The sequence below is a fragment of the Papio anubis genome, chromosome 12 (genome assembly GCF_008728515.1).
Source record: "Papio anubis isolate 15944 chromosome 12, Panubis1.0, whole genome shotgun sequence".
NCBI classification, from domain to species: domain Eukaryota; kingdom Metazoa; phylum Chordata; class Mammalia; order Primates; family Cercopithecidae; genus Papio; species Papio anubis.
Genome location: NC_044987.1, coordinates 86688834 through 86709056, shown reverse-complemented (window position 1 = coordinate 86709056; position 20223 = coordinate 86688834). Strand labels below are relative to the sequence as shown.

Genomic DNA, 20223 nt, shown 5'->3' with positions numbered 1-20223 from the left:
CTGCTATAAAGTTACTTCTTAGCCAAAGATAGTTGAAGAATATAGATTTGGATACATGCCATTCTTACGAAGGAAGAGAAAGAACTGACTTTCATATACAATACTGATCATGAAAAAGTTATTAGATTTTATGAGGACTTCCAGTAAAATTAAAGATGATCATTTTTATAAGTCCTTTTTGTTTTGAAAGCTTTGAGTTGTGAGACTTGGACTGACTCATTTCACTAGAATTTGTTACTGAACATGGTTGTTTCTGTTTCTGTTAGGCGTTTAGATGCCAACCATATTACCTCAGTCCCCGAGGACAGTTTTGAAGGACTTGTTCAGTTACGGCATCTGTGGCTGGATGACAACAGCTTGACAGAGGTGCCCGTGCGCCCCCTCAGCAATCTGCCCACCCTACAGGCGCTGACCCTGGCTCTCAACAAGATCTCAAGCATCCCTGACTTTGCATTTACCAACCTTTCAAGCCTGGTAGTTCTGTAAGTATCTAACCCTTTTAATTCCATATATTTGTGTTAATTGGGGTGCAAAAACAGGCTTCTTCTGACAGATTATTATCAAAGCACCTCGCTGAATATGCTCCTGAATAGTTAGTGCTTGAGGGAGCTGCTTTTGTACAAGACTAAACAAAATGGGAGAATTAAAAAAATTAATAGCTGGTGATAATTGTTCAATCTCCCTAAGATAAATGACCAGTTGTAATCATGAGAATAAATTAGGTCATTCAGCACACATTCATACAGCTTTTACTTGTGTCCCAGCAGCGTATTCAGTGTTAAAAGAAGAGAAATCATTTCAAGGTGGCCATAGAAGTTAGTCCCAGGGATGTTTCGTGTTTTCCACTTGTTCAGAGAGTATGGGATGCAGTGCTTTTTTAATCTTCCAAGACATAACAAAGTAGCACTTCTTTTAAAATCTGTTAGAGATCTCACTGGTGTAAACTACACTTCCTCCACACTGTTACCCTCATGTCCTCAGTAGGACAGCTCATCAAATTTTGCTTCATATAATTAAGAGCTAATCAAAACTTTATTTTGATGAGTAAATATTAAATAATCTTCCATGTACATACCATATTTCCATTAGAGATACTTTCTCTTTCCATGGGGTATTCTATGTTTAGTGAGTCTGTGCAGTGTACATAGCAAGAGATAACTACCCAATGCCACTTGTTTTCTGTGGTCAACTGTTGATATGTTTAGCTACATCATTCCTTTACACACCAATTCAGACATATAAAACAATGATAATAGTTGCCAATGGGAAATTGAAAAGTCATTTTATGCTTTTTTTTCCTCCATAGGCATCTTCATAACAATAAAATTAAAAGCCTAAGTCAACACTGTTTTGATGGACTAGATAACCTGGAGACCTTGTAAGTATATTCATATTTTAGGCAACTGCATTGTGATATTGAAAGTGCAGTTTTGTACTTCATTACAGAAAAAGAAAAAAATATTGGCCTTGAGTTCAGCTTCTTATTCACTTTGATACTTGACTAAATTCTAGCTATCAAATAACCCAATTATGAATACTAATCTAAGTCCATGGCTAAAAATGGCAAAGGATGAATTGCATATTTCCCCCTAAAGAATACGCATTCAAAACAGCTCAATCTACACATTCAAAACAGCTCAATCTACAAAGATGTATACCTTTCCAGAAATGTTGGTTTTGTTAAATGTATGACAGTTTTGGAAGTTAGAAATTTCTAAAATGAATTCTGGATAGTTTTGTTTTTTTCCATGACCTCAGTTGCCTTCTAATTGTTAACACTGGGTTTGAATACTATATCTGCTTTTACATGTAACAAACGAAGATTTTATATTTTGCTGTGATACTTTTGTTGTTGTTTCCACTAGCTAAAGTGTTTGAGACCTCTGGCTGTTTCAACTGTACATTGCACCACTATATAAGTAAAAGGCATTGTGCAGCTGTGTATAATTGAGAGAAGGATCTTTATTTTTGTTCTTTTAGCCTATATTAGTTGCCTTTATTGCCTTTATTCAAAGATAATGTAATGTTTGCTGTTGTGATGAGTAAATGATTCAGAGAAGGTCTCAATTACATGGGTGAGTAAAACCTGATTGGAATGCTCAGGGTTTGTAGTATTTTATTTGATGAATTTTCTGGTTAACTGTCAATTAATGAGAAGTCTTAAAACCTTTTAGGACTCTATTAATTCACTTTCCTATCTAAATTAGAGGATAGGAAACTTCAATGGATATATGAAAGTTGAAAATCTTGTAGAAGGTAGTTCCAAACTCAGATCTCCTTTGCTAAGTGTGTGAGTTTCAGTGTTATAAATAAAAGATTGAAGAGGTTTCCTAATCCTAGGCTGTGTACACTATTTCAATTATGTTAAAATTAAACCTCTTCCCAGTTAAATTTTTATTTGCCATTTTTTTCTTCTATGTTACAAAAAGGAAAAGGAAAACAAAATAGGTCTCAAAGGAGCTGAGCTTTTTAAATTTTACTTTCATTCTGAAGTCAATCATGCTAATCATATGCCAATGTGCTCTTTATGTTAAAAGAAATTAAACTTTAAACACTCTCAGAACTAAGACTTTTTTAGTGCAGATCACTATGGCTTATCTGTCCCCTAACTAATATAAAATTCCCAATAATTCATAACCTATATGAGGACAACAGTTGTGTGAATCTACCCTTGTCGTTCTGATTATTCTTTTTTTCTTTTTTTTGAGACGGAGTCTTGCTCTGTCACCAGGCTACAGTGCAGTGGCATGATCTCGGCTTATTGCAACCTCTGCCTCCCAGGTTCAAGAGATTCTCTGTCTCAGCTTCCTGAGTAGCTGGGACTACAGGCATGTGCCGCCATGCCCTGCTAATTTTGATATTTTTAGTAGAGACGGGGTTTCACCATGTTGGCCAGGATGGTCTCAATTTCTTGACCTCATGATCTGCCCGCCTCAGCCTCCCAAAGTGTTGGGATTACAGGCGTGAGCCCCTGCGCCTAGCCTCCTTCTGATTATTCTTATCTCAGGTCATCATGCTGATGGTGGAACTGAGATCAGCTGCTCTTATACCAGAATTTCAGGAAGCCACTGTGAACTCCAAATGGAAACCTCAGTTTCATGCTGTCATTTACAAATGGATATTCAATGAATTATTTTCTATAATGAATTTTCAGAGAAATACCATTCAGATGATTTATGTATTTAATGCATCAGTAATACATGATTCTGAAAATTCTTTGAACTTGTAAGTTTGTTGACCTAAAAACATCATGGAAGAAGAATGATTTATCTCTGTTCAGTATTGTAAGAAAAGGTGTAAATTCAGTTAAACTCCTACATGGTTTTGGTTTTGAATGATGATATGGTTGGTAAAGAAAGATTACCATACAGAGGATGTGATTAAAAAATATATATCTGTAACAAAATGCCTTATGAATTATGACCACTATTTAATATTTTGATATATTTTCACCCATTTTTTTTTCTAGAGACTTGAATTATAATAACTTGGGGGAATTTCCTCAGGCTATTAAAGCCCTTCCTAGCCTAAAAGAGCTGTGAGTATTGCTTCATTCTCTTTATGTCTTCATATCCCTGAAACTCACCATTTAATGTTCCGACAATGAGATTTTAGCACATCTTGGTCCATTGCATATAATTGTAATACATGCACACAAACACACAAATAATCATACAACTGGATTGTGTTCGATGGCACAGACAATTTTGAGTATAGATTGCTGTATAGGGTTAGATGCTGGTAAAACAAGAAGGCCTGATATACAGTGTCTGCCTTTAAGGAGCTTGTAGTCTTAGTCTCACTGGGGAAACTGATCATGTTAAGACAGATAGCTGTTTCTAGGTAGAAATAAATGCTGAATGAATAGGATAAATAAATCATTCCAGAAGAATACCTAATTGAAGCTTGGAGTTACTGCAGAAAGCATCACCAAAGGGAAGGAGTTTGACTGAACTTGAAAGAATAAAAATATTTAAACACAGGAATGAGGGAGCATTTTTGTTTTTATTTCTTTCTTTTTGTTTGTTTGTTTGTTTGTTTTGAGACAGGGTCTCACTCTGTCGCCTAGGCTGGGGTGCCACAGTGCAGTGGCGTGATCACAGCTCACTGCAGCCTTGACCTCCCAGGCTCAGGTGATCCTCCCACCTTAGCTTCCTGGATAGCTGGGACTGCAGGCATGCACCACCACGCCCAGCTAATTTTTAAATTTTTTCTAGAGATAGGATTTCATCATGTTGCCCAGGCTGGTCTCAAACTCCTGGGCTCAAGTGATCCCCTCAGAGTGCTGGGATTACAGGCATGAGTCACTGTGCCCAGCCTGAGGGAACATTTTGGACATTGGGTTTGTCATGGGTAGAGATAGTGACTGTATATGGCACAAAAGGGACTATGTGTCATGAGCTAGTTAATGGTTAACATTCTAAGATGCATTGCCAAGAGACTAAATACAGGCTACAGTGAGAGAGATTTGGAGGTTAGAACACCTGTTTCTCATGGTCTAAAGCTTTTTTCTATGATGAAGCAACAGATAAATGCATATGAGGGATCTGATAGATACCAGGCTAAGCAGTGGGTTAAAAAAGAATTAGGTATGATACTGAAAAAGATTAGATAAAATTAAAATTTGAGATTTCCTATGTTTTTGAAAATTTTCATGTAGTCATTATCAGTTGTATTTTATATAATGCTGAACTGCAGTAGATACTTGGATTTTATTTCACAAGAGGCTAATGCATTTCAAAATACTTTTCTCCTATCTTTCTAGAGGATTTCATAGTAATTCTATTTCTGTTATCCCTGATGGAGCATTTGATGGTAACCCACTCTTAAGAACTATGTAAGTATTTTTGAAAGTTTCTTTTAACGTATAATTATGTGAAGCTATGTCTTTACAATGCCAAACATCCAGATAAAGAACGAAAATTCAGACTTTTAGATATATGTACATTGTGAACATAGATTTAATATTAGATTGCTTGTGAACATATGAACATGTTACTTTTTTTGGGTATTTTCACAGACATTTGTATGATAATCCTCTATCTTATGTGGGGAACTCAGCATTTCACAATTTATCTGATCTTCATTCCCTGTAAGTATGTGAATTTAAAAACAAACCTGGATATTTATACAGTTGTTTTAGTGGAAAACAATAATTTGTTACTGGAACTCCAGAAAACAAAATCTTTAAAATTTTTTTCTCCCTTGGGCAGAATTTATAATGGTTCTTATTTTTGTGAACACTTGGCCATATTATCACACTTTCAAGTACATTCAAGAGATGAAACTAGTTTTATTTTTAGTTATAGTTGCACTGTAATTTTAAACTGTTTAAAAGATAAAATATGAAAAAAATTAAAATTACTTTGTCTTTCTCAATTTCTTAAAGAGTCATTCGTGGTGCAAGCATGGTGCAGCAGTTCCCCAATCTTACAGGAACCGCCCACCTGGAAAGTCTGTAAGTATGGCCCTTTGAAGAGGGCTTGTATAAAGATAACACTACTGGACTGCTAGCAGGGTGCCAGGGTCTGTTAGTGACAGTTTATGTTGATTCCTTCAGTTTCCCTTTGTACATTTCATGCATGGAAAAGAATATATTGGGTTTGGGGTCAGTGAGCTTAGACAGAGTAGAGCTGATTATGTGGATAAGATCTGAGAAGTTCACAGAAAATACAAAGCAGCAACAAAGTGGCAAATTAGAAGCAGTGCTTTCAGAATTTAGAAGTGGGAGCAATCGATGTAGACTATCACAGAAGGTTTCACGAAGGAGGTGGAATGTTTGAATACTGTCAGGTTTCCTAGAGCTGACTCTTTTATTTAAGGCAGGATTAGTAAAACTGGAAATACCAAAAGTATTCTCAGAGATGGCATATAGATGAGCAAATATAGCTAGAATTACATGTTTATAATAGGATGGGGGTGGTATGGAGACATCGGAGAATTGTTTGTGATTAGACTTTAAAATGACAGGCCTTGAACATTGGACATTTGGTTGTGGCAGTTTCCCAGTGAGTGGTCTGTGCATGGGTTTACAGGTGCACTTAAGATCTTGATGACCTCAGCCCTTCAGACAGTCAGGTGGGGCCTGAGGCAGTTAGGGCCTCTAGCCACAGGAGTCTTACTTCAGCGTGCCATTTAAATGTTACAGTGGTCACATGTGACAAGATTTTTTTAAAAAAGAACTTGGGAAGCACTGAGGTAAGGAGTTTAAACTTGACTCTTAAGGCAGTTGGAGATGTTGAGAATGTTCGAGCAGGTAATGTGAGGAGGGTAAGGAGAAAGAGACTAGAGATGGGGAGAACAGTGAGGCAGCCGTGGGAATAGTCTGCCTGACCAGATGAACACACTGAATTATGAGAGCTCCAGATCTTTAATCCATCACTGGATTTGCACCAGGACAATAGTGTGGTCTGTCTGAGATTCCTCCATCCCTCTCTGCCTCACTTCACTCTTTTTCTGAAAGAATTAGATGCTAGAAACACAACAGAGGAAAAAATAACAGGAACTCGTGATAGACTAGAGAAGGGAGGGGAATAAGAAAACATTTGTAAATGCTGACCCAGGTTGACTGAAAGACAAGACAGAAACAAGGTTTGGGGGCAGAATGCAAGTTGGTTTCAAAGGTCTTGGGTGTAAGAAGGTGACAACTTGCAATTAACTGTGATCAGACTGTGTGACTGTAGATTAGTGTTTTCCTCCTGGTCCATGTGGAGAATCAAGCCCGTCATCTGGACAATATCAGCATCTAATGTCACAAGTGTTTTTGAGTTCCTGTGGACATGATATCACATTGGGGTTCAGTTCACCTTCCTGCATGTCTAACTTTATGGAATAATTAGGCCATGGGATGTATAGAATCTAGTCCATATGTAAATATGTGAGCACTTTTTTCCTATCATTTTTCTATATGGAAATAAATTTTGCTTACTATTCTTGAGTTGAATTATTACATGAATAATGTTTTTCCACAGGACTTTGACAGGTACAAAGATAAGCAGCATACCTAATAATTTGTGTCAAGAACAAAAGATGCTTAGGACTTTGTAAGTTGGATTCTTCTTCCGTTCCCCTCATACCTTTTGTTTATATATTCACACATGTTCAGTTTTATTTTTAACGATCTACTTTCCATAAGGTGGTTTTGAGGTATAATTACTACTTAGTTGTTCCCTTTCTGTAAAGAAGCAGATATTTGAGTCATCTCCATGGTGGGTAATACGCATTTGAATTAGGTTTTAGGATTATGAATATATCATATACTTGTGACTTTATTTGAACAAAGTAAAACCAAGCTAGGTTCTTTCTTAATTTTTTCTCATCCTGACTCTTTGTCTTTATTCTAGTTTGTCCAGGGGTATATCTCCTCATATTCTCCTCTCTGTCATCTGCAACCTAAGCAGAGCCTAAATCTTTATTCAATCAGGAATGAACTAAAGCATGTAGCTTTCTAAAAACTTTAGGCTGACCTAGAAACTAAAAGTAAATAAAGGATGTAAAAATGTCACCAGAATAAACAATTAAGTTATTAAGTTGTTAATAAGTATTCAGTGGTGGGAGATAGTAACAAGATAAATGACTGATTGATTAAGCAAGTAAAGTCACACATCCACTTAACAATAGGAATACATTCTAAGAAATGTGTCATGGGGCAATTTTGTCATTGTGTGAAAATCATAGATTATGCTTACACAAACCTCGGTGGTTTCTTCTACATACCTGGGCTATATGTAATCTGTTGCTTCTAGCCTACAAACCTGTACAGCATAATACTGTACTGAATACTGTAGGCAATTGTAACACAATGGTAAATATTTGTATGTCTAAACATAGAAAAGTTGGAGCAGAAATATGGTATTATACTCTTATGGGACCATATCATTGTATATGGTGTCTGTCATTGACCAAAACTGTTATGTGGGTCATGACTATAATTTAGTGATGTAGTGGTGTATCAAACTTAAACACAATGATCACTGTTGAGGAAAAACTGCAGTGGGACTGAAAGTTAAATAGTTCTGGTGTTTGATGTAATATAAATGTTTTTTAAAATGTTGATAAGCATACCATTTCTCTTAGAGCTTTTCAATAAAAGAACATATAAGTTATTTATGGGATAAACAATATTGAAAAAATACAAATTTTTAAACTGTATAAATACAAATTTAAAAAAATGTAGCTTTACCAACAAATTTTATATATTTTCTATATTTTTCTATATTTACATATTTAATTTTATATATTTATGTTATATACTTTATATATATACTTTATATGAATGTATTTTTACATATTTTATAGTGTCTATGCTCAAAAATATATTCTTGAACTTTCATCAGTCTTAGGCTTATTGTATCACAGAGGTATTTGAAAAGGTGACAAGTCTTAGGAAAAAATAATTGCTTTTCTTATTCAGGCATATCTCTTTATTAGTTATCTTAACTCTGCTTTCATTGCTTCTGAGTACCACTCTTTTAATATAATATTCTGATAACATAGCATTAATTTGTTAATTTCCATTGTTTTAAGGGACTTGTCTTACAACAATATAAGAGACCTTCCAAGTTTTAATGGTTGCCATGCTCTGGAAGAAATGTGAGTTGGTCTTTGACTTACTCCTTTTGCTGTGGTATATTGTTAGTTTGTTGAGCATTTCCTATTTTTAATAGATGGCTTTAATAGTAAGAAATTAGAAATCCCTGTAATCAGATGTTCCCATACATAACATGTCAAATTGAACCAGATGTATTCATGCAACCAGCATGTATTAGGCACTTACCTATCAGGCATCCCATGAAACACTATGCGGGGGAAGTTGGTGTTTTTTAAAAGAAATGGAAAATGAAAACTTGTCCAGCTATTGAGGGAAACCAGACATGAATGCCAGTTCCCATCATATCCTGTGTTGGACAGTTCTGGTGGAAGTTGGCTGGGAGACGGGAAGAGGGAGGCATTAATTCTCCCATTTTCACTCTATTTAGTCCTGTAACTTTATTCCTATGGTATTTGTCATAGTTGTGTTGTCTTTGTTCCTTTTCTCCCTGCATCATCTTCCTTCTCTTATGCCTGAGTGGGGTTGATGGGGGAGTTTAGATAGCATACCAATTAATTCCCAGTATAATATGGGATGAAATACCAATTAATCTCTTTCATTTTATAGATGAGAAAAGGGCAGTTCTCTTTCAACAAGATCACTGTTACATAATAGTTATTTAAACTTAGAAAAAACTCAACTAAGAAATGTTATAATGTTATTTTTCAAAATAGAACATAACTTTTTTCTCTTTCCTCTTCCTCCTGCTCTCTTCTTCGTCTTTGTCTTCATCTTCATCTTCTTTCTTCTTCTTTTTTTCTTTAGTTCTTTACAGCGTAATCAGATCTACCAAATAAAGGAAGGCACCTTTCAAGGCCTGATATCTCTAAGGATTCTGTAAGTTTGTCTATGATTATTAAAGACAATAAGTTTTTTCCAAACTATGTTAGTATGTTGTTATGATTTCCATGTTACTAGATATACTTAAAGATATAATTTTAATTTCAGCCTGAACAACATGGTGAAACCCTATCTACTTAATATAAAAAATTAGCCAGGTGTGGTGGTGAATGCCTGTAATCCCAGTTACTTGGGAGGCTGAGGCAGGAGAATCGCTTGAACCCTGGAGGCAGAGGTTGCAGTGAGCTGAGATTGTGCCATTGCACTCCAGCCTGGACAAGAAGAGTGAAACTCCGCCTCAAAAAAAAAGATATATATATATATATAATATTTGTGTTCAGTAAATATTATTTTTAGACTTTTCCTAAAATATTATTTTATGTATTGCAAGATTTTTAGACTTGCAACTTTATAAATAATCTACTTTCAATATTTTTTACTTTAGCTAATTGTTCATTGGCAAATAGAAAAATGTGTAATGTGTATAACTGAAGTGATATAGCTTATTTGTTTTCAAGTTATAATAGTAAGGTTTGCCAATTCATTAGGGCAAGGGTAGGCCAACTACAGCCTGTGGACCAAATCCAGTCTGCTTCCTGGCTTATCAATTAAGTTTAATTGAACACTGCCAGGTCTTTATTATTAAAGTGCTGTCTAAAGCTGCTCTCACCCCACTATAGCAGAATGGGGTAGTTGCAGCAGAGAGTATATGACCCACAAAGGTGAAAATATTTACTATCTGGCCCTCTACAGAAGAAGTTTGCTGACCCTTGCACTGGAGTATCTGTCATGACAAATAGAGTTCATAAGCCACAGAAGCACTTATTTAAAAAATCATTTGTATTTGACTACATATTTGTTCCGGGTACTCTCATAAGTACTTGGGAATATAGAGGTGACTGAGACAAAGCTTGCCACTCATTATATTCCTAGAACTTTAGTGCAGAAACATAGTACACTAAATTAGTGAACATTTTTCTTTTTTTTTGAGACAGGGTCTCTCACTCTGTCACTCAGGCTAGAATGCAATGGTGTAATCACAGCTTACTGCAGCCTCCAACTCCTGAGCTCAAGCAATCCTCCTGCCTCAACCTCCTGAATAGCTGAGGGACTACAGGTGCACACCACAATGTCAGCTAATTTTTTTTTTTTTTGTAGAGATGGGGTCTCCCTATGTTGCCCAGGCTTGTCTCAAACTCCTGGGCTCAAGTGATCCACCCACCTTGGCCTCCCAAAGTTGTTTGGATTACAGGTGTGAGCTACCTTGCCCAGCACAACATTTTTCTATTATAGAAAAAGTTTGAAAAATTGACAGTGAAGCGAAATTACGTGTATTGAATATGGTTTTTTAGTATATCCCCTTTAAGAAATATGACACACACTCTACTAGAAAATATTTAATTGGTAGTTGGGTTGCTGGATCATAGCAAGTTGTAGACTAACTTTCTGGAAGCCTGGGCAGTCATAGGGAAGAAGACTGGCTCCTAGTTGCCATCACTTCTAGAACACTGATAAGTGACAGTAAGAAGCTGGTCTTTTCGTAATTTGGAACCAAGTGTGTTGAGTTTCCTTGTTATCTATGAAATGTGTCTCGGAATGAATTTATTCAGTGTTTAAATTTCCTTTGAGGTTCAGTGTAAGTGTGTTTGTAGATTATTTCTGTTTTATTAATTCTATAATATCAGAATTTCTCAGGGTATGTTCCTGAATACGGAGCTGGCTCTACTGTTGATGCAATGTTTATTTCCTGCTTAGGAAAAGAAGGGTATCTGCAGCCCTCCTGGAATGCTCTTGTTTGCATATTGATTGTTTGTCTTCTCTCAGGGCCTTATCAATAACCTTTGAGAAAGCAAATAATATGAAGTCTGTTTTTATTTTCAGCTTTTTCAGAAACTGGGCTTTTCCTCACTGAGTTAGCAGTACCAAAGGTTTTATCATATCATTTATATTTTTGAATTGGTATCAGAATGATAAAGTGGGAAAATTCACAACTGTTTTGAAACAGACGCCAGCTAGAATTACTGCTGTACGGAACATATTCCAAGAAATAGATTGTTGTGAAGGAAAGGCATTCAACATAAACATGAAAAAAATATTGCTGGGCGAGATTGAAGATATTTGTTATCTTATCAGCAATATTGTGTTACTGCCTCTAATTCTAAAGTATAGTCTAAGTGGCATTTTGAGTGTTTATTTGAAAGATTAACATGTTACTCTTATAATTGCAGAGATCTGAGTAGAAACCTGATACATGAAATTCACAGTAAAGCTTTTGCCACACTTGGGCCAATAACTAACCTGTAAGTAGATGATTACGCAATAATGTCATGAAAGTAGTAACTAGTGCTGTAGAAACATCTGTTTTAACATTGTCAAATCAAAATATTTTTCTATTTAGTTATTCCCTTGTATAAATACTAAGCTGTATTTATAGTAAAATCTTCTGAAATGGCAAGATACATGCTAGAATTATCATTTTAGCACCCTACTTGAACTTCATCTTAGGGATCTAATATTTATGATGTTAATACATGTACGGATGTTTTCATGTGATTTCTATCTTGGGCATTAACTTGAAGTCTCATTCATATTTTAGAGATGTAAGTTTCAATGAATTAACTTCCTTTCCTACGGAAGGCCTGAATGGGCTAAATCAATTGAAACTTGTGGGCAACCTCAAGCTGAAAGAAGCCTTAGCAGCGAAAGACTTTGTTAACCTCAGGTGTGTTTTGTTTATTTTTCTTTTTTGTTGAAGTTATGGTAGGCTCCAAAATTATAGAGTGTCCTGGTTTTTTGTTGTGGTTCTCAGATTTAATGATAGGCTATAATGTAAGGGTATTTTCTACCTCAATCTTTGCAAATTTGGTAAAAAATAGAACATGAACATTATTCCATAGGTTTTAAGAACGTGAACTGGAGCCCTTGATGGCCTCAAAGAGATAATAGAGCTATTAGAATGGTTTTTTAATACAGTGGACTTTTCATTAGCAATAAGATGGCAGAAACCATGTAAATGTGAGCCTGCAGAAAACGGATACAATGCTATAGTACTTCATGAAGATTTTAGAGTTATGGGGGACTACATTAAATATAATAGAGGGAGAATATTGTTATGAGGCCGAGCATGGTGGCTCACACCTGTAATCCCAGCACTTTGGGGAAGGCCAAGGTGGGCGGATCACTTGACACCAGGAGTTCAAGACCAGCCTGGGCAACATGCTGAGACCCTGTCTGTACAAAAAGTACAAAACTTAGCTGGATGTGGTGGCACGTGCCTGTAGTCCCAGCTACTCAGGGGGCTGAAATGGGAGGATCACTTGAGCCTGGGAGGTCTAGGCTCCACTGAGCTGTGATTGCACCATTACACTATAGCCTGGGTGACAAGAGCAAGACCTTGTCTCTAAAAAGAGAGAGAGAATATTATTGTTGCAGAAGAAAATAAATATTTCCATTACATTTATTTAAACAAAGTAAATGTATTTAATGGTATAAATTCACAAATGACCTGGGGCATTAATTTTAAGTGAAACTATCAGTTTCATATGATAAATTGAGCATAGTTAATACATTTATAAAAGGAGTCATAAGATACTACTTTAAATTGCAGTACTGCTGTTAAATTTTAAACAGTTTGATTTACATCCAACTGTTAAGAGAGATCTTATAGAAAGGGAGAAAGTCTCCGTGTCATCTGATATCAGAGCTGTTTTCACAGATAAGGAAACTGAAGCCCAGAGAGGATGAATGACCAGCCTAAAGCACATGGCAGATCTTTCTGACTCCTAGGCTGGGATTCTCAAAGTTTAAAATACTTTTACAAAACAAAACTGTATCTGTGGAGTTGCTATTCAGTGTAGATTTTACAATTTTTTTTCCAGGTCTTTATCAGTGCCATATGCTTATCAGTGCTGTGCATTTTGGGGTTGTGACTCTTATGCAAATTTAAACACAGAAGATAACAGCCTCCAGGACCACAGTGTGGCACAGGAGAAAGGCAAGTGCATGAGTTTTGAAAAACAGAACACTCCTTTAAGGCATTGATTAAAGTTTCTGTTATTATAATCCCTTTGTGAATGATCAATAGGAAATCTGTGAGAAAAATGGCATTCTCTGGCCAGGCGCAATGGTTCATGCCTGTAATTTCAGCACTTAGGGAGGCCAAGACGGGAGGGTCATTTGAGCCTAAGAGTTCGAGACCACCCTGGGCAACAAAGCAAGACTCTGTCTCTATAAAAAATTTTAAAACTAGCTGAGTATAGTGGCATGTGCCTGTATTTCCCACTACTTGGGAGGCTGAGGTGGGAGAATCCCTTGAGCGGAGCCCAGGAGTTCGAGGTTGCAGTGAGCTATGATTGTGCCATTGCATTCCAGACTGAGCAACAGAGCAAGACCTTGTCTCTAAGAAAAACCAAAACCAAAAAAACAATGGCATTCACTATGCTACCAGCATCTTCAATATGCTACTGAACCTTCTATAAGGAGAACTCACACTTATATACAGAGAAAATCGCAGGAAAATATGGTTCTTTTGAGTTGCGTAAGGTTTTAATTAAACATGCTTTGTGTTATATGTTTAGGTACTGCTGATGCAGCAAATGTCACAAGTACTGTTGAAAATGAAGAACATAGTCAAATAATTATCCATTGTACACCTTCAACAGGTATGCCCAGCCTTTTTCTTCACAGTTACTCATGTTAAACAAACATTAGGCAAATATATCTAAATATCCTGGGTATAGATGTAATTTCTGTAATAGGGATGGTACTAGAGGATCCCGTGAAGCCTTCTGATTTGTGCTTTGTGTACCAACTAGCAGCTTAGGAATCTTTTGCAGAATCTCAGGCCCAGACCTACTGAATCAGAATCTGTATGTTAACAAGCTCCCCCAGGTGAGGGTTATACACATTAGAATTTCAGAGGCACTTTCTTAATGCTCCTTTAACTCTGGGACTAATTCTATCAGTTAGTAGTCTGTGAAGATTGTATGTGTGTGCTTAATGTAGCCTTGCCTTTCCTTATTTCCCCTCATTTACGTCATTGAACTTTGTAGTTTTGAGAAAGTTATAAAACTGACACCACATATTTGGTCATGATTGTCATAGTCTGCCTAATCTACTAGAGAAGATGTAGTTGTAATTTTACTGTAAAAGGGAGGCTTAAATATTTTAGTTAAATTGTGTGCTACAAAATAGATTCCTTTGTTAGTATAATATCATAGGATCATCTGGACATTAATTTTATGACTTGGAATTATAAGTATTATGGATTCACTAGTGATTGCTGCAGAATCGTGGCTTCTTAAAGGGCTGTGTATGTATTTTATGAATACTTTCTTCTGTAGAGAATAAGCTCTAAGTTTACCAGATAAGTGACTGCGATTGGCAAGAATCATCTAAGTTTATGTAATTTATTTTATTGTGTGTTAGTGTCTATATTAATTTTTAAAGGTTGGGGTGCAGCTTGCTTACTTCTCTCCCTGGAGTTCATGTGCCAGAGAATGTACATAAAGAACTGATGATCCAATGAGAAGGGAACAGGTTTCTTAAAGGGGAAGCTGGACTTGAACGTGAGGCATTTCCATTTCTTCCACCCCGAATCTAAACTTGGAGACTGGCCAGGAGGAAAGCTGGTCTGAGCTCATCTCCTTGGGCTGCCATAGAATGAAATGCAGGCCTGCCTCCCCCTACTCAGTTGTAGCAACACACAGACACGATGTGCTTGCTGCCGAAGCTGGAAGTGCTGGAAGTGGAGGAGAGCTGGGATCCTTCTGTTAGCACCAGAGGAGGCAGCAGGCTTCCAAAGACAGGGATTGGGTGGAGGCTGCTTCCCAGGTTTTTTTGGAGAAGTAACCTTTCTCACCCGTAAAAGTGTTCTCAAAAGGTCTCCTGTTCTCTCAGATGGATGAGCTACCCCTCCTTCCATGAAGGATGAGTTTAGATAACAGAGATAACGATGATAATGAGCTTTCTCTTAGCACTTCCTGAAGGGTTAGTAAAAAGGAAATTAAAATAAGAGTTTCTTACGTTATTTGGAAGTCAGATAAATGGTGCAGAACTGGCTTTTGAGGTCTGTGAATATCCTAACAATTTAAAATATTTTATTGGATATATCGTTTTCATGACAGTTCATATAACATGTTTTTTAGACAATTGTAATACATAGTTTTCTTGTGTTTCATAGTCAAAATCTTGTTTCTCTTTTCTAATTTTTCAGTAAAACAGTTGTAATTCGTGTCATAACTAACATGTGAAAGTCAGTTACTGGAACATACAGTTCAGCGACTGAATGAGTTCTTGCAATGCTAGTTTGTATTATGTAGGATTTTATTGTACATAGCTTTGTATGAATAGTTAACATCACTGAGGTATAGTCCTAGCTATATTATCTTACTGAATGGCGTTTGTCAGGCCAATCAAATGATTTGAAATATCAGTTTCTCTGGATGAAAAATGGGGATAATTATACTATCTTAACCTGCTTCATCAGGTTGCTTTTGAAAGCCATAAGAAAATGTATTAAAAATATGTGAGGATACATCCATATACATACATGATTATAAAGTATATTGGGGCTAAAAGGAAGAAGAAAAGGGAGCTAATGTTTATTGAAGTCTAACTGTATATCCAGCATCCTGCTTAGTTCCTTATGTGTATAATTTTACTTAAGCTGCATAAGTGTATGAAACAGGCATTATTATTCACAAGTGAGAAAATTAATACAGGTTAAAATTTATACAATTTTAAGTTGCTTTCTTAAGGTAAGAGTAGCAAGTTATCAACCATCTCATTCCAGACCCCCAGTTTATCAAATACCTCTTATGCCCTAGACATTGTGCTATGTAAATTAGCTTAGATGCAAGAAAAAATGAAAAATTTCACCTAAATATCACTGTTTATCAAATATTTAATATAAAAGAAATATTTATAGCCTTATCAAATATTTAATAAAAGAAATTAAAGTCAGTGTATTTTAAAAATAGCCTGGTCCATGACCAGACTATCTTAGAAGTCGTAATCAGTTCAGTTTTGGTCAAGTAGAGAGCAGATTTAATTAGTCTATATCATTAGTTTTTCTATCAAGCCATATCATTTTCTAAATTGTTTTCTAAGTTATCTTTTGTTTCTCTCTCTCTCTCTGTGTTTTGTTTTAGGTGCTTTTAAGCCCTGTGAATATTTACTGGGAAGCTGGATGATTCGTCTTACTGTGTGGTTCATTTTCTTGGTTGCATTATTTTTCAACCTACTTGTTATTTTAACAACATTTGCATCTTGTACATCACTGCCTTCGTCCAAATTGTTTATAGGCTTGATTTCTGTGTCTAACTTATTCATGGGAATCTATACTGGCATCCTAACTTTTCTTGATGCTGTGTCCTGGGGCAGATTCGCTGAATTTGGCATTTGGTGGGAAACCGGCAGTGGCTGCAAAGTAGCTGGGTTTCTTGCAGTTTTCTCCTCAGAAAGTGCCATATTTTTATTAATGCTAGCAACTGTCGAAAGAAGCTTATCTGCAAAAGATGTAATGAAAAATGGGAAGAGCAATCATCTCAAACAGTTCCGGGTTGCTGCCCTTTTGGCTTTCCTAGGTGCTACAGTAGCAGGCTGTTTTCCCCTTTTCCACAGAGGGGAATATTCTGCATCACCCCTTTGTTTGCCATTTCCTACAGGTGAAACGCCATCATTAGGATTCACTGTAACCTTAGTGCTATTAAACTCACTAGCATTTTTATTAATGGCCATTATCTACACTAAGCTATACTGCAACTTGGAAAAAGAGGACCTCTCAGAAAACTCACAATCTAGCATGATTAAGCATGTTGCTTGGCTAATCTTCACCAATTGCATCTTTTTCTGCCCTGTGGCATTTTTTTCATTTGCACCATTGATCACTGCAATCTCTATCAGCCCCGAAATAATGAAGTCTGTTACTCTGATATTTTTTCCATTGCCTGCTTGCCTAAATCCAGTCCTGTATGTTTTCTTCAACCCAAAGTTTAAAGAAGACTGGAAGTTACTGAAGCGACGTGTTACCAAGAAAAGTGGATCAGTTTCAGTTTCCATCAGTAGCCAAGGTGGTTGTCTGGAACAGGATTTCTACTACGACTGTGGCATGTACTCACATTTGCAGGGTAACCTGACTGTTTGCGACTGCTGCGAATCGTTTCTTTTAACAAAGCCAGTATCATGCAAACACTTGATAAAATCACACAGCTGTCCTGCATTGGCAGTGGCTTCTTGCCAAAGACCGGAGGGCTATTGGTCCGACTGTGGCACACAGTCGGCCCACTCTGATTACGCAGATGAAGAAGATTCCTTTGTCTCAGACAGTTCTGACCAGGTGCAGGCCTGTGGACGAGCCTGCTTCTACCAGAGTAGAGGATTCCCTTTGGTGCGCTATGCTTACAATCTACCAAGAGTTAAAGACTGAACTACTATGTGTGTAACTGTTTCCCCCGTCAACCAAAATCAGTGTTTATAGAGTGAACCCTATTCTGATCTTTCATCTGGGAAGCACTTCTATAATCACTGCCTGGTGTCACTTAGAAGAAGGAGAGGTGGCAGTTTATTTCTCAAACCAGTCATTTTCAAAGAACAGGTGCCTAAATTATAAATTGGTGAAAAATGCAATGTCCAAGCAATGTATGGTCTGTTTGAAACAAATGCATGACTTGAAAAGGATCTTAGGTGTAGTATAGCAATATAATGTTAGGTTTTTCTGATCTGTAAGAAGCAAATTTATACCTATTTGTGAATTAAGCACAAGATAAAGAATAGCTGTTAATATTTTAAAAAAATATATTTTAAAATGTGATTTTCTATAACTGAAGAAAATATCTTGCTAATTTTACCTAATGTTTCATCATTAATCTCAGGACAACTTACTGCAGGGCCAAAAAAGGGACTGTCCCAGCTAGAACTGTGAGAGTATACATAGGTATTACCTTATTATGTTTTCAATTGCCATCCTTGACATAAGAGAATCATAAATTTTGTTTAAACAGTTTATAAATCTAAAACCTGAAGATGTTTTTAAAACAATATTAACAGCTGTTAGGTTAAAAAAAAAGCTGGACATTTGTTTTCAGTCATTATACATTGCTTTGGTCCAATCAGTAATTTTTTCTTAAGTGTTTTGTGATTACACTACTAGGAAAAAAGTAAAAGACTAATTGCTGTGTGGGTTTAGTCGATTTGGCTAAACCACTAACTAATGTGGGGGTTTAATAGTATCTGAGGGATTTGGTGGCTCCATGTAACGTTCTCATTAATGAATACTTCCTAATATCATTGGCTCTACTGATATTTTCCAATTTGTTGGTATGTCACCTAGTAATAGTTTAGATTATATAGAAAGTAAACTGTGGTCAATACTGCATTTAATTAGAAGAAACGGGGAGTAATTACGACACAAAGTACTTATGTTTATTTCTTAGTGAGCTGGATTATCTTGAACCTGTGCTATTATGTGGAAACTTCTATACATCTTCCCCATACTATTTTTTACAAAAGAGCCTATTCAATAGCTCAGAGGTTGAACTCTGGTTAAACGAGATAATGTGTTATTAATAAAAATAGAAGAAGAAGGAATAAAGCTAGGCCTGTGTCTTTAAAAATTAAAAATTTTACTTGATTCCCATCTATGGGCTTTAGACCTATTACTGTGTGGAGTCTTAAAGTTATAATTGTTCAATATGTTTTTTGAACAGTGTGCTAAATCGGTAGCAAACCCACTGCCATATTAGTTATTCTGAATATACTAAAACAATCCAGCTAGATTGCAGTTTAATAATTAAACTGTACATACTGTGCATATAATGAATTTTTATCTTATGTAAATTATTTTTAGAACACAAGTTGGGAAATGTGGCTTCTGTTCATTTCGTTTAATTAAAGCTACCTCCTAAACTATAGTGGCTGCCAGTAGCAGACTGTTAAATTGTGGTTTATATACTTTTTGCATTGTAAATAGTCTTTGTTGTACATTGTCAATGTAATAAAAACAGAATCTTTGTATATCAAAATCATGTAGTTTGTATAAAATGTGGGAAGGATTTATTTACAGTGTGTTGTAATTTTGTAAGGCCAACTATTTACAAGTTTTAAAAATTGCTATCATGTTTGTATATTTACACATCTGATAAATATTAAATCATAACTTGGTAAGAAACTCCTAATTAAAAGGTTTTTTCCAAAATTCAAGTTATTGAAAATTTTTCATTTTATTCATTTAAAATCTAGAATAACAGATATATAAAATGTGTTAATCTTTGTGCTATATGGTATGAAATACAATATTGTACTCAGTGTTTTGAATTATTAAAGTTTTTAGAAAGCAATCTATTTTGCCTTAATTTAAAACAAGGTATACTAATGAATTTAGTTTTAAAGTAAGCAAATTAAGTATTTTTAAGTGGACAGTATTAGAAGAAATGTTGGAAGTAACCATTAGAAAACACCATTTTGATATTTATTTGTAAATATATAAGAACATTTTGCTGAAATTTAGAAAAAGGCTTTTATCCTAAGTCTGAACTATACTCATGGAAAACAGATTATGAAATTTCAGAAAAACCATTGATTCAATCTTTATCTAAAAAGCAAATGATTAAAAAGTCTGTATGATATTAAATGTAGTCGGTTGCCCAGATGCTTAGAAATACTTCAGTATTTACAATCACTAAGTCCTCATTTTACAGATGAGAAAACAAAAGGCTTAATGAAATTTAAGTGAGTCCCTGAGTCACAGCAAATTAGACCCCAAACCAGAACCCAGTGCCTCTTCATTCGGGACA

The 20223-nt window shown here is 35.8% G+C and overlaps 1 protein-coding gene across 1 annotated transcript in view; it reads left to right on the top strand.

Annotated features, from left to right (window-relative positions):
* LGR4 (leucine rich repeat containing G protein-coupled receptor 4) overlaps positions 1-19767 on the top strand; it is a 107088-nt gene extending 87321 nt beyond the window's left edge. Inside the window, exons 5-18 of the mRNA XM_009186405.4 lie at positions 267-482; positions 1307-1378; positions 3470-3538; positions 4766-4837; positions 5021-5092; positions 5390-5458; positions 6972-7043; positions 8527-8592; positions 9356-9427; positions 11659-11730; positions 12027-12152; positions 13309-13424; positions 14008-14091; positions 16582-19767. Of these exons, the coding sequence (XP_009184669.2) occupies positions 267-482; positions 1307-1378; positions 3470-3538; positions 4766-4837; positions 5021-5092; positions 5390-5458; positions 6972-7043; positions 8527-8592; positions 9356-9427; positions 11659-11730; positions 12027-12152; positions 13309-13424; positions 14008-14091; positions 16582-17858 (2455 nt within the window). The 3' untranslated portion in view covers positions 17859-19767. The remainder of the gene's footprint in view (positions 1-266; positions 483-1306; positions 1379-3469; positions 3539-4765; positions 4838-5020; positions 5093-5389; positions 5459-6971; positions 7044-8526; positions 8593-9355; positions 9428-11658; positions 11731-12026; positions 12153-13308; positions 13425-14007; positions 14092-16581) is intronic.
* The last annotated feature ends 456 nt before the right edge of the window (positions 19768-20223 follow it).